Raw genomic sequence first — 19961 nt, forward strand, 5'->3', positions numbered from 1 at the left:
ACTTACATCTTTTTATATTTGTGTATCCATTAACAGATTATTGTTGTTTTTAATACATTTATCTTTTAACCTTTATGTGAGAGTTATATGTGATTTACCTTCCACCATTACAAGATTTCAGTATTCTGAATTTAACTATATGTTTACCTCTACCAGTGAGATTTACACTTTCATTTGTTTTCATGTTACTAATTAGCATCCTTTCATTTTAGCTTGAAGAACTCCCTTTAACATTTCTTTTTTCTTTTTTAATGTTTATTTATTATTTTTGAGAGAGAGAGAGAGACAGTGTGAGCAAGGGAAGGGCAGAGAGAGAGGGAGACACAGAATCTGAAGCAGGCTCCAGGCTCTGAGCTTTGAGCACAGAACCTGACATGGGGCTCGAACTCACGAGCTATGCGATCGTGACCTGAGCTGAAGGTGGACGTTCAACCGACTGAGCCACCTCGGCACCCCCACTTTAACATTTCTTATAAGGTCAGTCTATCTAGTGTGATGAACTCCTTTAGCCTTTTTTTTTTTTTTTTTGTCGTCTGGGAAACTATCTGTCTTTCGGTTCTGTAGGACAGCTTTGGGGGGTAGAGTACTCTTGGTTGGCAAGTTTTTGTTTTTGGTTTTTTTTGCCCCCAGGATTTTAAATATACCATACCACTGCCTTCTGGCCTGCAAGGTTCCTGCTGACAAATCTGGTGATAATCTCATGGAGAATCCCACTATTCCTTTATGTTCAGTGACAAAAGGCAAAATAATTATTTCTAGAACATCGCAATAAAACTTGTCACCTAGGAAGGAATGGGAGATGGTGGAAGTGTTCCTTTACATTCTTTCATTAGCACTGTATAAACTAGGTTACCTGGGAGACACAATGCCCTAGGAGAATAGGATACAGAACAAATGTTTTCACTTATTCATTATTTATAGTAAGTCATCCCAATTCTGTAAAATGTTTGAGGCAGCTCATAACATAAACACACTTATACTTTAGAAAAATAATAAAGGATTTGAAAAATCATGTAGTAATGTGGAAATCATAATTATTCCAGAAATATGAAGATCTCAATGGAGATATATGGGGAGAGGATGGGTGATATAAAGTAGCAGTAGATTCTAGATTATGACTCACTTGTGTGTTATAAAATCAACTTAGGAGGTCACTAACTGGTATTTTGTTTAAAAAGAAATTTGAATAATATTGAAGACACTAGAGTGTTTTTCACATAATAAGTATTATTTTGTGAAATTACTTCAGTTCTCTCTCTTTGTATATGTGTACTACATCTCAATAGAAATGTATTTTATACTCTGGGTCGTAATCAAAAGAGTTAAAGTCATTCCCTTTGTGAGTGGAGGACTGCAGAGGAGACTAATAATAGGGCAGATTCAGGGGGGCTAAGAGCAAGGTAATGGCACTCTCAGGGCAGGAATTCATGGGATTAGATTTAAAGGGATAGAGAGTCAAAAGGGCAAGGTACCTGCTAAGGAAGGGCAGTTGAGGTAGGTGCATGATAAAAATTACCTCTACATCACAATTTTGCTTGGGGCCAAATTCATCTGAAGATGTTATAGATTCAATCCTATCATTGTCCTTTGTATTACTTAAGTAGCCCTTGTATAGCAGGTTACTCTAAAAAGGAGCCACTTCTGCTAAAGAGCTTTTAGTTTTGCTTTTAGTTCCTTTATAAGGAAGAATAAGGTATTTCTTATAAAATACTGAGTTATAGACCAATTGATGGGAGTTCTGAATAGGAACAAGCCTGTGGTTTGCATAGTGACTATCAAATTTATCTACACGTTAAAATCACCTGGCTATCTTTTTTAAGTTTTAATTTGAATTCCAGTTAACATATAGTATAGTACTAGTTTTAGGTGTACAGTTTAGTGGTTCAACACTTAATCTGTTGAAGTTAATCTGATCAAGTCTTTAAAATTCTACAACCATGGTGATATAATTAGCAAAATCCAGACTGGAAAATCTATAGTACAAATTGCCTGGCAATAGTGATAATGAGGATGATAAAAGACTTGGAAAAAGAGCCTATAGATAAAAAAAGAGATCTAAAAGACACATCAATCAACAAACTGTAATGGTGACCTTACTGAATCCTTATGCAGAGTGTTAATAAATTTTGACATTTATGAAACAATTGGAAATTTGAACACTGACCATGTTTGATGATACTAAGAAATTATTGTTAACTTTTAGGGTGTCATAATTGTGTTTTAAATGTGGTTTTTTAAAAGAAAAAACACCTTGGGGCACCTGGGTGGCTTATTAAGCGTCTGACTTCTGCTCAGGTCATGATCTCGCAGTTTGTGAGTTCGAGCCCTGCGTTGGGAGCCTGGGGCCTGCTTCGGATTCTGTCTCTCTTTCTCTCTCTCTCTCTCTCTCTCTCTCTGCCCTTCCTCTGCTTGTGCGCTGCCTCTCTCACAAATAAACATTAAATTTTTTTTTTCAAAAATAAAAGAAAAAGCACCTTGTAGAAATTAATATTAAAATTTTCACTCATGAAATAATATGATGTTGGAATTTGCTTCAAAATAATAAGAAACTGGAGTAGGGATATAGCTGAAATAGGATTGCCTATTATTGAAGCTGGGTGATGGGTACATGGGAAGATTGTCACATTATTCTTTTTCACGTCTATTTATTTTTGAGAGACAGAGACAGAGCATGAGTGGGGGAGGGACAGAGAGAGAGGGAGACACAGAATCTGAAGCAGGCTCCAGACCCTGAACTGTCAGCACAGAGCCCAATGCGGGGCTCCAACCCATGAACCATGAGATCATGATCTGAACCAAAGTCACTTAACCGACTGACCCACCCAGTCGCCCCAATCATCACATTAGTCTGTCTACTTTTGTATATGCTTGAAATTTTCTATAGGTAAAAGATGAAAAAAAGAAAAAGTAAGAAAAAAAGCAACTCAGGAATTATTCCAATTTTCTGTGCAATTTAGGTATGAAACATCAATATTCCTCTGTGGAGAAGAGAAATCCTCTGATTTTTCAGGAGAGAAAAAGTTCAGAAGAAAGAAAAGTTTACAAGTACAGTTGCATACTGAAAGAACTGAGGTACATATGATCTGAAAATGTTTTACTTTTGAGCATTGTTTTTAGCTTTCAAACATTCCATCACATTTTAGTCCAAGTATTGAAATGTCACATCAATCAAAATCATTTTTTTTTTGAGAAGAGAGAGAGAGTGTGAGCAGGGGAAAGGGGCAGAGGGGCAGAGGAAAAGGGAGAGAGAGAATCCTAAGCAGGCTCCACACCCAGCCTGGAGCCTGACGTGGACTTGATCTCATGACCATGAGATCATGACCTTAACTGAAATTTGTGCAGACACTTAACCTACTGAGCCACCTAGGTACCCCTGAAATGTCACAATCTTAAATATTTCTTCTTCTTTCTCTTCCTTCCCCTGTTCCTCCTCTTTTTCTTCCTCCTCCTCCTCCTCCTTCTTCTTTTTTTTTTTTTTTTTTTTTTTTTACAAAAAATGTAACAAGGAACCCATTCAGAAGAATATGACATTTTCCCCTTCCTTCTCCATTAGATCTTTATTTTTATTACTATACTCTCTGTTAACACTTCTGCTGTTGTAACAGTGACCCTGAGCATTCCTTGGCTGTGGCAGCATAACTTTAATCTTGGCCCCCATCTTGCTCTATATATGGTCTTCTCCCCTGTGTTTATATCTCAAGTCTCCTTCCATTTTTATAAACACTTCATTGTATATCTCATCTTGAGATCCTTAACTTTGTTCCCTCTCCACAGACCTTTTATCCAAATAAAGTCACATATACAGGTTCCAAGGATTAGGACATGGACCTATCTTTTTGGGGCCACCATTCAGCCTGCTTCATTCACTATATGATGTACTTAGATATACTGTCTATCTCATCTGGGTAATTTCTCCCATCTGCTTTCTCGTTTATCTTTCTCCAGCTGAATATAATCTCTAGTTTAAATTGTCTATTGAGAATTTAATTTCAGTGCTTATATTTTTTACCTCTAGAAACTTTATTTGGTTCTTCTTTTTTTTTAATTAAAAAAAAATTTTTTTTAACGTTTATTTATTTTTGAGACAGAGCGAGACAGAGCATGAACGGGGGAGGGTCAGAGAGAGAGGGAGACACAGAATCTGAAACAGGCTCCAGGCTCTGAGCTGTCAGTCAGCACAGGGCCCGATGCGGGGCTGGAACTCATGGACCGCGAGATCATGACCTGAGCCGAAGTCGGACGTTCAACCAACTGAGCCACCCAGGCGCCCCTGGTTCTTCTTTTTAAAAAGAATTTTTTTTTTAACATTTATTTATTTTTGAGAGACAGAGAGAGACAGAGCATGAGCAGGGGAGAGGCAGAGAGAGAGGGAGACACAGAATCTGAAGCAGGCTCCAGGCTTTGAGCTTTGCGCACAGAGCCTGACGCGGGGCTTGAACTCACAAACCGCCAGATCATGACCCGAGCCGAAGTCAGACGCTCAACCGACTGAGCCACCCTGGAACCCCCATTTGGTTCTTCTTATAATCTGCCTTATGTCGTGTTTTTTGGTCATGTTCTTTAGTTGTTTCAAGACTGATACCTGATAAATATAATATAAAGTCCCTGGTGGATCTAAATCTTCTGTTTATTGCTTTGTCTGCTTCTTACTCATTAACTTATGTCCTTGGGTGCTTTGTACTTTTTGTTTATTTTCTCATATATTGTTGATCTAAATCTGTGGGAATCTCACGTGAGTCTGGATCTAGAGTATTCTCCTCCAAGAGAATTTGAATTCTCTTCTGCACTGCACTTCAGAGATGTGATGAACATGGGACAACTTTAAATGACTTTTTTGGTTTCTATTCTCCTACCCCACATATTTAGTGTAGATTTGAGTTCTGTACTTGTGTGGGTAGATCTATCACTATAACTAATCCAGAGGAGTACTCTTTCTTCTCTCTCTCTCTCTTTTTTTTCCAGCCTGGAGCTGAGACAAAGACAGATTTTACTCTGCATACTTCTGTGCTTCAAAAGGGGCCTAGACTCCATGTAAACAAGGTTCTAGGCTCCACGTAAAATTGAAGACACCTATTACTACAGTCCTCATTTTCTAAAGTGATGCTTTTCTGTCTACCCAGCTACTTGCCACTTTTGAATCATGCTTATGCATATACATGTTAAGTGGATAATTTTCTCAGTCATGAGGATGATTTAAAGCATAAGTACCTGTGTTATTTGAATAACTGTGTTGATTCTCCACATTATTTTGCTCATCTAGTCAAAGCCCATATATGTAGCCTAGAATCTGGTGGTCTTCTCTTCACTATACCATAGATTTGCCCTGCTTTGTGAAATCCACTATTTTAAATTGACACGACATTAATAAGGTGGTTTAGTTGCATACTTAGAAAAACATGACTCTGCAAAAAAAATTCTATAGTTTATTTAAAATTTTAGTGTATGTAAACTCTAATTCCATTACAAAAAGCAATTTTACATCAGTGAGGAACCCAGATATGATTAGCTATCTTTTTAAGAGGTTTATTTTCCAGTAATGCTGGTTTACCAGTGTGATCTCAGGCACCAACATTCCTGCATTTGGCTCTAGATTGCCTCTTCCTCAGTGAAGCTGTTGAAGGAGAAGATGACTAAGAAAGAAAGGTCTTCACTCAAGTTTCCGAATCAGTACAGTGTTCACAAGACTTTATCACCCCTTTGTACATCTTCCTCAATTATTCGGTATTTAAATCATTGTTGTTTTTTTTTTTTTTTCCCCTTAAATGTTGCATTAAGATTTGGGTTTTTCTTTTCAGAATCATCTATCATTTCCACATAAAGTATGCAAAATAGTTTGTGCAAACTAAGACTATGCTCTAGGGAGGGTGGCGTAGAGCTAAGATCACTGTATGTGGAATTCAAAAACTTAACGTTGGGTCCTTATTGACCTCACTTGCTAGCTTAGGCTCTTGTACAATTCACTTTATATCTCTGGGCCTCAGTCTCCACATCTGTACAAGAATCTTGTACTAGACGGACCCTTGAGATTTCTTCTAACACTAACATTCTATGATTTGAGTTATTTACATGTTAGGTGATTAGATAAATCATCTTTTCAAAAAATTTTTACTGACAGGTTGTGGAATCTGGGATTCTTTGCTATTTAAAGATACTCTTGTTTTTCCTTTCTATAATAACTTTCTATAAAATTTGCTGTGACTTGAATTAAGAGTAGCAAAAATTGGACGACAGCCAAAGGATAGTGAATCATGGGCACTGCTTACTGACCAGGGTAAATTCTGCTCCATAGAGAGATGTCTAAAAGAAGCAAGGTGGGAATTCTGGGATGAAGAGTATATAATTCACTATCACTTGGATGGTCTTTTAACAAAGGTTTTTATGGAGTAAGAGACTGGAGAATCTCAAACTGTTGATAGGTTTGCTAATATTTTAATGGAAAAATGGCATAAATATTTTGTGTGTGTGGTGTTTTGTTTCGTTTTTGTGCTGCTTTCTAATGTGGCTGTTTCTTTGACAGGAAAAGGGAAATGGTTTCTAGCCTCTGCAAGACATCATATAATGAAGTACCTCAAGGACACTTACACTCACAAGAATTAAGCGGTAATAATAGATTCTAGAACTTCTTGAATAAATTACCTGATTGTGTACATTTTAGAAATTGTTTCAGTGATTAGTGTCGCTTTCTTTACTCCTAATGGCATATGATATCAACTAATATTACATGATGTGACAAATGCTGTAGTCTGTGAGTAAGCATAAGCAAACTAGGTAAAATAAGGATTCATAAATGTCTTTTTTTAGAAATATCTTCTGTTATATTGATAGGCAAAATGTAACATATGTGCTTATTTTAGTTAAAATATTTTGGGAAAAAAGTGTGAATATTACATCCAATGAATATATTAGTAAGCACTAGAGTCACTGATTTTACTAGGACTTAGTTCTTGGTACATAGTACCCTTCACTTCTTTTTTTTTCCCCCTTCACTTCTTGACACTGAACTCTCCCGTATCTTGGGCCTCTCCTTTATATTTATGGAGTCATTTAGCATATTTTTCCTTTCTGATCATCATATTAGGCATCTTTTTATTTTTTTTTTTTCATAAGTAATCTCTGTGCTCAACGTGGGCCTTAAACTCACAACCCTGAGATCAGAAGTTGCGTGTTCTACTAACTGAGCCAGCCAGGTGCCCCTATGTTAGGCATCTTTTCCTTTTTTTTTTTAATTTTTAATGTTTATTTATGTTTGAGAGAGAGAGACAGACAGACAGAACGTGAGCAGGGGAGGGGCAGAGAGAGAGGGAGACACAGAATCGTAAGCAGGCTCCAGGCTCTGAGCTGTCAGCACACAGCCCAATGTGGGGCTTGAACTCACGAACCACGAGATTATGACCTGAGCTGCAGTTGGATGCTTAATCAACTGACTCACCCATGTGCCCCAGACATCTTTTATCCTCCAGTTTTATTGGGATATAATTAAGATGTAGCACTGTGTAAGTTTAAGGTGTATAGCATAATGACTTGACTTACATATGTTGTGAGATGATTACCACAGTAAGTTTAATTAATATCCATCATCTCATATAGATACAGAAAAAAAGGAAAAAAAGTTTTCCTCATGAGGAGAACTGTTAGGATTGTAAACAACATCCATAGCCTTCCCTATTTTCTCATTGGAGAAGAGTCCCTTTCATGTCACTAATCCCTTCACTCTTAATTTTCTTTCATTGAATTTTCTTATGCTTCCTCAGGGACTGTGTCAATATTATACTCTATGTTTTTCAAAGAAGCTTCTTGAAAGAGTTGGTTTCCTTAATTATTTATTTACTTCCTATTTCACTGAAACCTGGTTTCCACCCCTAATACTCTACTAAAACTCCTGTTATTAAAGCCATCGTGGGGCGCCTGGGTGGCTCAGTCGGTTAAGCGTCCAACTTCGGCCCTGGTCATGATTTTGCAGTTCATGGGTTCGAGCCTCACATAGGTTGTTCTGACAGCTCAGAGCCTGGAGCCTGCTTCAGACTCTGTGTCTCCCGCTCTCTCTCTGCCCCTCCCCAGCTTGCACTCTGTTTCTCTCTCTCTCTCAAGAATAAGTAAACATTAAAAAAAACACATTGTTATCAATATGTTAGTCTTTCTCTGGTATTTAGCACTGTCATCTAGCACCTCTTTTTCTGAAAACTAAGGGTAGTACCCACTGAACTAAATTCAGTTTAATTCAACAGACATTTTTTGAGGATCTGTTCTGAAGTAGACACTGGCACTTGAAGAATGAAAAATCTTGCCCCCTAGAGCCTGATAGTTGAGTGAGGGATATTGACATGCAAGCAATCACAATACCAATAGCTTTGTCTGAGATATGTACCAAGTGATATGGGAGCATGGAAGAAGGATTTAAACATTCCCAGGGAAAATGGTGACTGCCTTTGCTATGTGAGCTTTGCATGACTTTTCTCAGTTTCTGAGAGTTGTTTAGGAAACTTGTAGACTTGGAGGTCATTAACTCTAGACATACCTAAAGAAATCATGAGATTGATTTTAAAGCAAAGAATTAGAACACAAAGACTTGCTCCTCTTTCTTCCTTTACTGATCATTGTTGTTTTTTTCATTGGGAGAGAGTGTAGCGGGGTTGACGATAATTATTCGTTTGAATTAATTAACCGTTTTGTCGTGTGTATTTAGCACTTCAGAAGGCCTGTAAAATTTTTAGCAAAATTCAAAGTGGTAAAATTTATGTGAATGATCTGCCAATGATCCATCACACCTTGAAGATTTTTATAAGTGATTCGGAAATGCAAAAGGCACTAAAGACTGTTGATATTGATGGTAAGTTTTGTGTTTTCATTATTAGTTTAAGGTTTGCAAACATGGATGTAAGTTCTATGTTGGTCAGATTAATTACACATCATAGGAAAGCTAAGCTTTATAATATGTTCTAAAAACTTTTTTTGCACATTTACAATAATATTAAAAAAATTGGGCCTCCGGTACAATTGGATTGGTTGATTACTAGATTGGATTATGACATACTTTCATCAACATCTGATATTTTTAGACTTTTAATTTTTGCTACTTGCATACGATAGGGAAGATTTCTTAAGGCAAAAGTGTTTGAGTATAAAAGACCAGATTAATATATTTATGTTAAAATTAAGAACTTTTATTTATCAAAAGACACTTTAAAGTAAAAAGACAAGTTATGAACTTGGAAATATTTGCAATTCACAGAAGTGACTAGTGGTTAGTTTTCAGAATGTGTAAAGAACTCATACAAATTAGTAACAAACAATGGAATAGAAAAGTGAGTAAGACACATGGATAAGAATATCACATAAAAGAAAATATATGTAGCCAATAATCATATAAAAATATTTTCCATCCTCAGTAGTCAAAAAAATGCAAATCAAAATCCTAATAATTTTATTTTAAAACCTCTGGAAAAGTAATTGTTCTTTTGTTGTCAGTGTCCAATACTTAAAGAAGTAAATAATAAATAGAGAACTGATTACATTTACAGATCATTCCAAGCTTATTAAGGAGGAGAGATAAGTTTAGAATAAAAATGGTATAGATAAGTTGAAGGATTGGTCAGAAATAAAATAAACTTAATACCCACAATGACACAGTAATACTCTGAGGTTAAAAGCATCAAGCTACTCAAATAAAAGATGTGGATTGGTTATTATAAAAAATTTGTAGATGGAGAATACTAGGAGTCAAATGGACCACCAATAGAACGTTACTTAGCAACCTAACAGGAATTGACAAGTTACAATAGCGTGCATTCGTCTATCTATCCGAGTCACCCCAACATTTTTTGAGTGTCTACTGTGCACAACTTTCAGAGGGTATAAAAATAAAATAATAAATATAAATCTAACTTTTAGAAAGACTAAAAAGCAACTCTATTTTTTCTGACATGTTTATTTATCCATATGTTAATTCTCTTGACATATAATTTTTTGGAGATTTATTATTAAAATAATTATTCAAAGTGGAAATAACTTTATTCTCTGAAAGCATAGGAGAATAGAAAGGAGAAAATAAAACTTATGTGTAATCCCACTACCCAGAGCTGAACTTTGGTATTTTTACATATATTTTTCTAGGATTTTTCTAAGCATGTGTGTGCGTGTATGTGTGTAACTGTGGTATATACATATGCATAAACACATAATTAGAAAAAATATATGTTGACTCACATGCATACAATTTTGTTACCTTTTTCTATTAACTTTATATGTTAGGCAACTTTCCATGTAAATAAATACAGATCCACACTGCCTTTTTAAATGTTTAATAACATTTATTCATTTTTGAGAGAGAGAGACAGAGCATGAGTGGGGGAGGGGCAGAGAGAGTGGGAGACACAGAAGCAGAAGCAGGCTCCAGGCTCTGAGCTGTCAGCACAGAGCCCGGCGTGGGGCTCGAACTCACAAACCGCAAGATCATGACCTGAGCCGAGGTTGGACGCTTAACCGACTGAGCCACCCAGGCACCCCAACACTGCCTTTTTAAATGGCTGTGTGCCAGGGTCCAGCCCCAGCAGGTCCTGGGGTTCCTGAAGGATTCACGGTGTCGGCGAAAATAACAAATGGACACGGACAACAACAGTGTGTTAGACTGGCCGCTTTATTGCGGCAACCGTGGCATTATGTTTGTTAGCAATTTCCTTGTAGCGTGCGTCATCTATGTTTCTTGGCTTTACCTAATTCTAAAAATGTTCCTTTGTGTAATCACCCATTAAGGGACAACATGGTTATTTTCTTGTAACGTTACAAGAAATTGATTAATTTCTTCATATTATTTTCATTATGTATCTATGTTTATTTATAGTCTATAAAGCATTTGCTTTGCTATTTTCATGAAAGGTCATCTATCTCTCAACACCTCAAGTGGAACATTTACAGGGACATGACTTCTTAATTGTTTCTTTGAACCATTTGCGTATAAGGAACAAAAGTTATTCGCTTTGGTCCGGGGTGCCAGGAGGGAGCCAAGACGGCCCTGGGAACCCACGCCTTATGCGCTCCCAGGGAGACAGTGTATACCTAGGAACTAATGAACCATTCTGTACCTTAACCCACCAGGTCCAGTTATCATCTGGAATGCCTCCTGGGGGCCAAGTGGGCCTAGGGTTGGAGTAATTTGTATCCATAGATACATTCCTTTGTTGCCAGGGTGGGGATTTCAAATCCATTTGTCCCCCTCCCTGGCTGGGAAATATATGGGGCTATCCTTCCTTTAGGTAGGGGAGTCTTTACAGGGGGTGGCAAGGGCTGGATATAGGCCCGCATAATTTCCCTGCGGAATCTTATTTCTTTCCCCCGTGGTCCTTTTCCCAGGGGGCCTGTCATGGGCAATTCCCCAACCGACAAATCCCCAGGTACTTTCATTGGTAGGGGGGCTTCCCTGACCAATGCTAAGGCCAAATTACATAAAAGCAGGAGTACGAGAAGCTTCGCTGTCGGTGCGCCGCCATGCAGTCCCGATCCGTCCACCGCCCGGGCCCTGCCATCAGGCTGGTTGGAGAGCTTGGCTTTTGGCAGCTGTGAATTATTCTGTGGAACAGATCAAAGCACAAAAACAAATTGTTTTGAAAAATAAGCTATATAACAAATAATCTAAATAAATATGTTATTTCTAATATTTTTGCTGTTATAAGCTGGGTTTTTTCTCTTTATCTCATCAGGCAAAAGATAGGTTACTAAAATTGAAATTGCTAGGTCAAAGGATGTGAACATTTTAAGGCTTTTAAGTAATACTGTTATTAGAAATTCAGGGGCACCTGGGTGGCGCAGTCGGTTGAGCGTCCGACTTCAGCCAGGTCACGATCTCGCGGTCTGTGAGTTCGAGCCCTGCGTCAGGCTCTGGACTGATGGCTCGGAGCCTGGAGCCTGTTTCCGATTCTGTGTCTCCCTCTCTCTCTGCCCCTCCCCCGTTCATGCTCTGTCTCTCTCTGTCCCCAAAATAAATAAAAAACGTTGAAAAAAAAAATTAAAAAAAAAAAAAAAGAAATTCAAAGCAATAAATCTTTAGAACTTTAGATTTCAAGACTTCAGATGGAGTTTCTTCCAATTACCTGGATTTACCGTTGGGGAAACTGAGGGACAGAAAGATAAAAGTCTACTCCAAAGCCATACAACCTATTTTACTTTATTTGTTTTTATTTTATTTTAATTCCAGTTAGTTAGCATACAGTGTTGTATTAGTTTCAGGTGTACAATATAGTGATTCAGCAATTCCCTATATTACACAGTGCTCATCAAGATAAGTATACTTTTCATCCCCTTCACCTATTTCATCCATCCCCTCATCCACTTTCCCTCTGGTAACCCCCAGTTTGTTCTCTATAGTTAAGAGTATGTTTGTTGGTTTGTCCTGTTCCCCACCCCCGCCCCCCACCACTTTGTTCATTTGTTTTGTTTCATAAATTCTACATGTGAGTAAAATCATATGGTATTTGTGTTTCTCTGACTGGCTTATTTCACTCAGCATTATACTCCCTAGCTCCATCCATGTTTTTGCAAATGGCAAGATTTAATTCCTTTTATGGCTGAATAATATTCCATTGTATGTGTGTGTGTGTGTGTGTGTGTGTATATATACATATATATATATATACATATATATATGTATATATATATATACACACACACACACACACACACACACCACATCTTCATTCATCTATCGATGGACATTTGGACTGCTCCCATAATTTGGCTATTTTAAGTAATGCTGCAATAAACATAGGGATGCCTATATACCTATGAATTAATGTTTATGTATTCTTTGGGTAAATTCCCAGAGGTGCGATTACTGGATCATATGGTAGTTTTCATTTTTTGAGGAATCTCCATACTGTATTCCACAGTGGCTACACCAGTTTGCATTCCCACCAACAATGCACAAGGGTTCCTTTTTTTTTTCTACATCATTGCTAACACTTGTTTTTTCTTGTGTTTTTAAATTTAGCCACTTTGATAGGTGTGAGGTGATATCTCATTGTGGTTTTGATTTGCATTTCCCTGATGATGAGTGATGTTGAACACCTTTTCATGTGTCTGTTGGCCATATGTAGGTCTTCTTTGAAGAAATGTCTGTTCCTGTCTTCTGCCCATTTAAAATGGATTATTTGTTTTTCTGGTGTTGAATTATATAGGTTCTTTATATATTTTGGATACTAACCCTTTATTGGGTATGTCATTTGCAAACATCTTATCCCATTCAGTAGGTTATTGTTTAGTTTTATTGGTTGTTTCCTTTGCTGTACCAAAGCTTTTTATTCTGTGGTAATCCCAGTAGTTTATTTTTACTTTTGTTTCCCTTGCCTCAGGAGATGTATCTAAAAAGATGTTGCTATGGCTGATGTCAGAGAAATTACTGCCTCTGCTCTCTATTAGGATTTTTATGGTTTTAGGTCTAACATTTAAGTTCTTAGTCCATTTTGAACTTTTGTGTATAGTGTAAGAAAGTGGTCCAGTTTCATTCTGTTGCATGTTGCTGTCCAGTTTTCCCAACACCGTTTGTTGAAGGGACTCTCTTTTCCAAATGCATATTCTTGTCTCCTTTGTTGAAGATTAATTGGCCATTTAACTGTATGTTTACTTCTGTGTTTTCTATTCTGTTCCATTGATCTATGTGTCTATTTTTGTGCCAGTACCACACTGGTTTGATTACTACTGCTTTGTAATATAACTTGAAATCTGGAATTATGATACCTCCAGCTTTCTTTTTATTTTTGAAGGTTGTTTTGGCTATTTGGAGTCATTTCTGTTTCCATACAAATTTTAGGATTGTTAGTTCTAGTTCTGTGAAATGCTGTTGGTATTTTGATAGGGATTGCATTACATTTGTAGATTGCTTTGGGTAGTATGGATATTTTAACAATATTCTTCTAATTCGTGAGCCCGGAATGTCTTTCCATTTGTTTGTGTTATCTTCACATTCTTTCATCAATGTTTTATAGTTTTCTGAGTACAGATCTTTCACCTCCTTGCTTAAGTTTATTCTTGGTATTTTATTATTTTTGGTGCCATTGTACATGGGATTGTTTTCTTAATTTCGCTTTCTGCTGCTTCATTATTAGTGTCCATACAAACAATTTTAGATAACATATGTTAGTTTAAATTTTTATTCCTTAATTTTTACATTGAAAAAATGTAGACCTATATTGAAGATCTTGGTAAAAATTGCAAATACAAGAAAAAGTTTAATAACTGAATATAAAGGTTTTTTTGTTTTAAGTTAGTATTTTTAGCTTAAAGAAGTTTACAAATTACAAAACGAAAATTATCTCTTCACCTCAATCTTTCCCTACAATTCTTCATAGTACACACTTAATAATTTGGTAGGTATTTTTCCTGGATATTTGTTATATACATTTTAATTGGTCTCATATTGATTAATGGTGAAGTTACCTCTAAAATTTTTGCTATTACAAATAATGCTATAAAGAGCATCCTTGTTCATCAATTCTTGCACATTTGTGTAAATATTTTTATAGGATAGATTTCTAGAAATGAAGAAGCTGGGTCATAGGATATGCATATACCTATAGGAACATGGTTTATGTCAAGTCATGTTATCTTGTCCAGCTTTATTGAGATATAATTGACAAATATAAATTGCATATATTTAAAGTGTACAACATAATGATTTGATATACATATACATTGTGAAATGATTACCAGCTATCAAGTAAAGAACATCTCCATCACCTCACATAGTTACCTTTTTTGTGTGTGATGAGAACACTACTCTCTTAGGATATAGTCTCTCAGCAAATTTCAAAGATACAATATAGTATTATTAACTATAGTCACCATGCTGTACATCAGATTCCCAGAACTTGTTCATCTTATACCTAAAGTTTGTATCCTTTGACAAACATCTGCCCATTCCCTCCACCCTCCAGAATATGTCATATACATAGAGGTTACATTTTCTTTATTCATCTGTTGGTGAGCATTTAGGCTGTTTCCATTTCTTGGCTATTGTGCATAATGCTGCAATGTTTGAAGTGCACATAGCTCTTTGAGACAGTGCTTTTATTTCCTTTGGGTATATATCCAAAAGTGAGCTTGCTGGATGATATGATAGTTCTGTTTTTAATTTTTAGACAAAACCTCTGTACTGTTTTTGGAATTGGCTATTCCAATGGATTTTAAATTATCTGCATATTTTATAGTTTTATTGAGGTATATACTTGACATATTTAAAGTATACAATTTGAAAATTTCTACATATGTATATACTTGTGAAAACTCAATCCCATTATACCCCTTTGTAAGCCCCCATTCTCTTTCCACAACCCCCCCTCACTACTTCCCAAGCAAACACTAACCTGCTTCTGTCACTACAGATTGTTTGTATTTTCTAGAACTTTATATAAATGATATCATGCAGTAAGTACTCATTTTTTTAGTTTGATTTCTTTCACTCAGCTTAATTATACTGAGATTCATCTATGCTTTGGTACATATCAGGTTTATTTCTTTTTATTGCTAAGCAGCGTTCTCTCTTATGGATGTACCATGATTTGTTCATCCATTCATTAATTGATGATGTTTGGATTGCTTCTAGTTTTTGGCTATTACAAATAAAGCTGGTGTAAACATTCATTTATGTGTCTTTGTGTAGTCATATACTTTCACTTATCTTGGGTAAATACCTGATGGTAGGATGACTGGGTCATATGGTAGGTATATTTGAATTTTTTAGAAACTGCTAAACTGTGCTTGCAAAGCAGCTGAATTATTTTACATTGTTATGAACAATTTATGACAGTTTCAGATGCTTCTCATCCTTGTCAATCCTGGAATTGGTGAGCCTTTAAAAATTGTCATTCTAATAGATGTATGGTGTTTTCTCGTTGTGGTTTTAATTTACATTTCCTGAATGATCAAATGATTTTGAATATATCTTCATGTGCTTTTTTTGCTACCTGTATATCTTATGCCCATTGAAAATGTGTTTGTGTTCCTACTATTGCATTTTGAATGTATATATTCTGAATACGAGTCCTTTACTGGATATGTGAGAGAGAGCACAGGCAAGGGAGGAATAGAGAGGAAAGAGAATCCCAAGCAGGCTCTGCCCTGTCAGCACAGAGCCCTATGCGGGGCTTGAACTCACCAACTGTGAGATCATGACCTGAGCCAAAATCAAGAGTCGGAATTTAACCAGCTGAGCCACCCAGCCACCCCAATTTTTGAAGAATATCTTTCAACTTAAGTTCATACTTCTGAAGAAGTCTAGTCTACAACTATTTCTTGTATGGATTGTGCTCTTGATGTTTTATCTATAAGGTTTTTGTTTAAACCTAAATCACATAGAAGTCAGAAAACAAATCAAAATAATTGATTGAAATTTGCACAAATGTTTCATTGTTTCTTTGAAGGAAAGGAGAAACCACTCTCAAGTTATTACACTGAAAAAAAATTTTTGAGGTAGACAACTTGACAAATTTTCCAATCCAGAAAGTGTTTCTGTGGTTTAGAAATGAGAACAACTAAGCCTTGTCAATTTCTCTGAACGTAGAAGCCTGCAGACCACCAGAAGCACTGAAATGTTCTTTTATAAGTTACTTTGTTCAGATTACATTAATTTAAAATGTAAATTTATAATAAGTTTCTTCCAAACACAGATAAACCCTTTCAAAATTGGCCTCATTTACTATATGAAGAGGAAAATGACATTAGAGTTATTTAACTTGAAGAGTCTTGAAAAATTAAGATGTTGCTTGACACAGATCTATGCTTGTCTAGAAAATGAGGCAGAAGAATCCTGATTCTGTGTTTTGTCACACTTTGTAAATCTGGATTTTCAGCTCTAGCTGCTCATCAGAGATGACCTGTGCATTAACATGCAGAAAAAAAAGCTCCATAATTTCAACTTCTCACTCAAACCAAGCAATAATTTCTTACTGAAATTTTCATTTGTACAATTTAGATTTCTTTCTTTCTTTTAATAAATAGGCATTACTTTTTGCGTGATAAATGAGATGATTTTTTGGATGAAGATTTTAATATTGTGCAATATTTTGTGCATTTGTTTAATGCATTTTGTGTGTGTGTGTGTGTAATGAGAGAGAGAGAGAGAGAGAGAGAGAGAGAGAGAGAGAGAGAGAGAGGAAAGGAGGAGAGGAGAGAAGGAGATGGAATGATTTGAGGCAAAGCTTTCATTAGAGTCTCATCTGGATCTGTAATCTCCCCTAAAACCACTGGTATAGAGGGTCTTAGCTAGAACACGATGAAATCAGTCCTATTCTTTTCAGGTAAAACCATTATATATGTAAAATTGACAAATTGCATGATTTTTTTGCACCTAATGACAAGTATAAAAATTAGAGCTTTGAGTAAAGAATATTGCAGTATCTTAAATTCTAATCTATATCATTTTGATTATTGCTGGGCACTATTTACTATATAATTAAAATGTGTAATTATGTTTTTATGATAGGTTTTCTTTTTACATTCTATATTTAATGTTAATGCTCCTCTAGACTATCAGTTAATTCTATTCACATTTTTAGTTTGCATTTTTATCTTATGTTCTTAATGAGTTTGCTAATGCAGTTTTTTTCCTTCTGTTTCTGAACCATTATTATAGTTAATGGAATGCTGGATTTTTCAGATTTCCTTAAGACTGTGAATGATGTTTGTTATTTGGTCTCCCAGGATCCAGGTAAAAAAAAAAACGATTCTTCAAAATTGCAGAAAAGAATGATTTTGATTGTCACTGATTTTAGGGTGGGATGGTTATATGAATTTATGTTTTTTTCAGATCTCTTACATAGTTTTTTCCCCTGTAGCCTAGGTTGAGAAAAATTAGACACGAGTTATTTCATAAAAGGCACTAAAAACCTGTCCACCCCAATGAGTATCCTAATTTTCTATCCATAATCTCCACTTATTCCTGCATGCAACTGCTAGATTTTCTTAACACACGATTTTTGTCATATCATTCTCCTGCTCAAAAATTTAGATGCTTTTCCTGTGATGAAATGAATGTGGTCCAAACCCTTATGCTTGACATCCTCACCCCCTTATAATTTTTCTTGCCACTTTCCTCTTGGTAGAATCTTTTCCAGGCAAGAACCCCATGCTCCAGTTATAGACACAAATGTCTATACATGCCAATTTCATTCTTGTTTCCAGGCCTTTCTTTGTTCATGTGTTTTTTTCTTTTTTTCCCTTTGAAATCTCATATCTGTTTTCTTCTCCATTGTGAATAGTACTTTCTTTGCTCTCTTTGGAATCTGCTTGTATTTCTCCCTAAAAATTTCCGACACTGATGGATCTCCTAACAACTTTTAGTTTACACTCCTATAAATAGCAAAGAAAGTGATTGGAAGAAATATTCATGTTACTGATAGAAACAGTGCTTCCAATATTCTGAGATCTCTAGGGTTTGTGACCTAATTTTAACAGTTCTTTGGGTTAAAACAAATCAAAACAAAAACCAGTTCCTTGGTTTTGCCATTAGGCAAGATCAAATTCCTATGATCTGTCCTTGGGATTATATATTTCTGTCAACCAGCCTGTATTTTCTTGGAATCAAGGATATATGAATGTGATAATCTTTATATACCTGGATAAGAAGCAAGAGGCAAGAAAAACTCTTTAATGTTTATTCATTAATGTAGTGAATGTTATTTAATACATTACCGTATGCATCAGTTAGCAATATAGATGTGATGCTTGGCTTGCTTTCCCTCTTTGAATTTCTTCCTACTTGGCATTTTGATTAACTCCTATAGCACTGGGTTTCCTCTTTGTCTACTTGGTTTTCAGGTTATAGCTTTTTCTTGACTAGATTTGTAAGTGTGTTTGGGTACCTAAGTACTGCCTGCTTGTCGAGCCACAGTTGAGCTATCATGTATTCCTTTGTTTTTCAAGTTCTGGTTTTCTATTTTGACCTTATTTATTATTTATGGTCAAATGTTCTGAGACCAACCAAGAAGTGCCAAATTTCTTTTCTTCCTCTTAAAACAGTATGCCTAATTCTCAAATACACTATTTTTAGTAAAATATCCAAGCAATATAATAGTATATAAATGTAAAATACCCTCTTTAATCCTTCCTATATTAAAGTTAATGTTGACTTTAGCATCTTTTATTATATGCATTTATGAATGTATATATTTACATATTTTGTAAGAGAAAATGAGTTATCAGTTACTAGGCAGAAGAGAACTAGAGTACCTGGGTCTTATAGAGGCAAGTGAAAAGATCAAGCATACAGTTAGAAATCAAGAGACCCTAAGAAAATAAAAGGGAAAAATATGATCATCTTATACTTTAAGAGAAAGGGATCATGCTATGTACTTTGTTGTCTAGCATGATTTTTTTTTTTTTAACTGAGTAATATGTCTTGGAAAGTTTTCCCCATGCCAGTAAGTGTAGGTCAGCCTTTTACTTAAAAAAAAATTGTTTTTAAGTTTATTTTTATTTATTTTGAGAGAGATACAGAGCAAGTGAGGGAAGGGCAGAAAGTAAGGGAGATAGAATCCCAAGCAGGCTCCATGCTGTCAGTGTAGAGCCTGATGTGGGGCTTGATCTTACAATCCATGAGGTCATGACCTGAGCCAGAATAGTCGGATGCTTAACCAACTGAGCCACCGAGGTGCTCGATCCTTTTATTTTTTAATAGCTGTATGGTGTCTGAAAAATGTAGATGTACTATAATTTATTTAACTAATCCTTTATTGATTCTAATTATCTTCCTATTATAGACACTTTCACAATGAATATCTTTTCTTATATTTTATATTTTATACATATTTATTTTCACATTATAGTTTATATATGTGTGCTTGTGTCCTTAAGTTCCTTTCAAGGCAAAATTAGTTGCCAGTTATTAGGTAGAGGAGAACCAGAGGGACCCCTATGTGTGCATTGGGGCATGCCTTCAACACTCAGACAGATAGTTTTCAACTCTTCCTTAGCCTTCA

The 19961-nt window shown here is 35.8% G+C and overlaps 1 protein-coding gene across 4 annotated transcripts in view; it reads left to right on the plus strand.

Annotated features, from left to right (window-relative positions):
• LOC144615374 (EF-hand calcium-binding domain-containing protein 13-like) overlaps window positions 1-19961 on the plus strand; it is a 40309-nt gene that overhangs the window by 10710 nt on the left and 9638 nt on the right. For 2 of the 4 annotated variants that reach the window (XM_078442305.1, XM_081794804.1), the window contains exons 3-7: window positions 2958-3072; window positions 5591-5721; window positions 6518-6600; window positions 8684-8827; window positions 17618-17692. In XM_078442305.1, the coding sequence (XP_078298431.1) occupies window positions 2958-3072; window positions 5591-5721; window positions 6518-6600; window positions 8684-8827; window positions 17618-17692 (548 nt within the window). Of the gene's footprint in view, window positions 1-2957; window positions 3073-5590; window positions 5722-6517; window positions 6618-8683; window positions 8828-17617; window positions 17693-19961 lie in introns of those variants that run through there. The other 2 variants (XM_078442307.1, XM_078442306.1) reach the window with 2 other exon arrangements.

Source organism: Panthera onca (assembly GCF_046562875.1).
Source record: "Panthera onca isolate mPanOnc1 chromosome E1 unlocalized genomic scaffold, mPanOnc1 haplotype 2 h2.Chr16_ul_4, whole genome shotgun sequence".
Lineage (NCBI taxonomy): Eukaryota > Metazoa > Chordata > Mammalia > Carnivora > Felidae > Panthera > Panthera onca.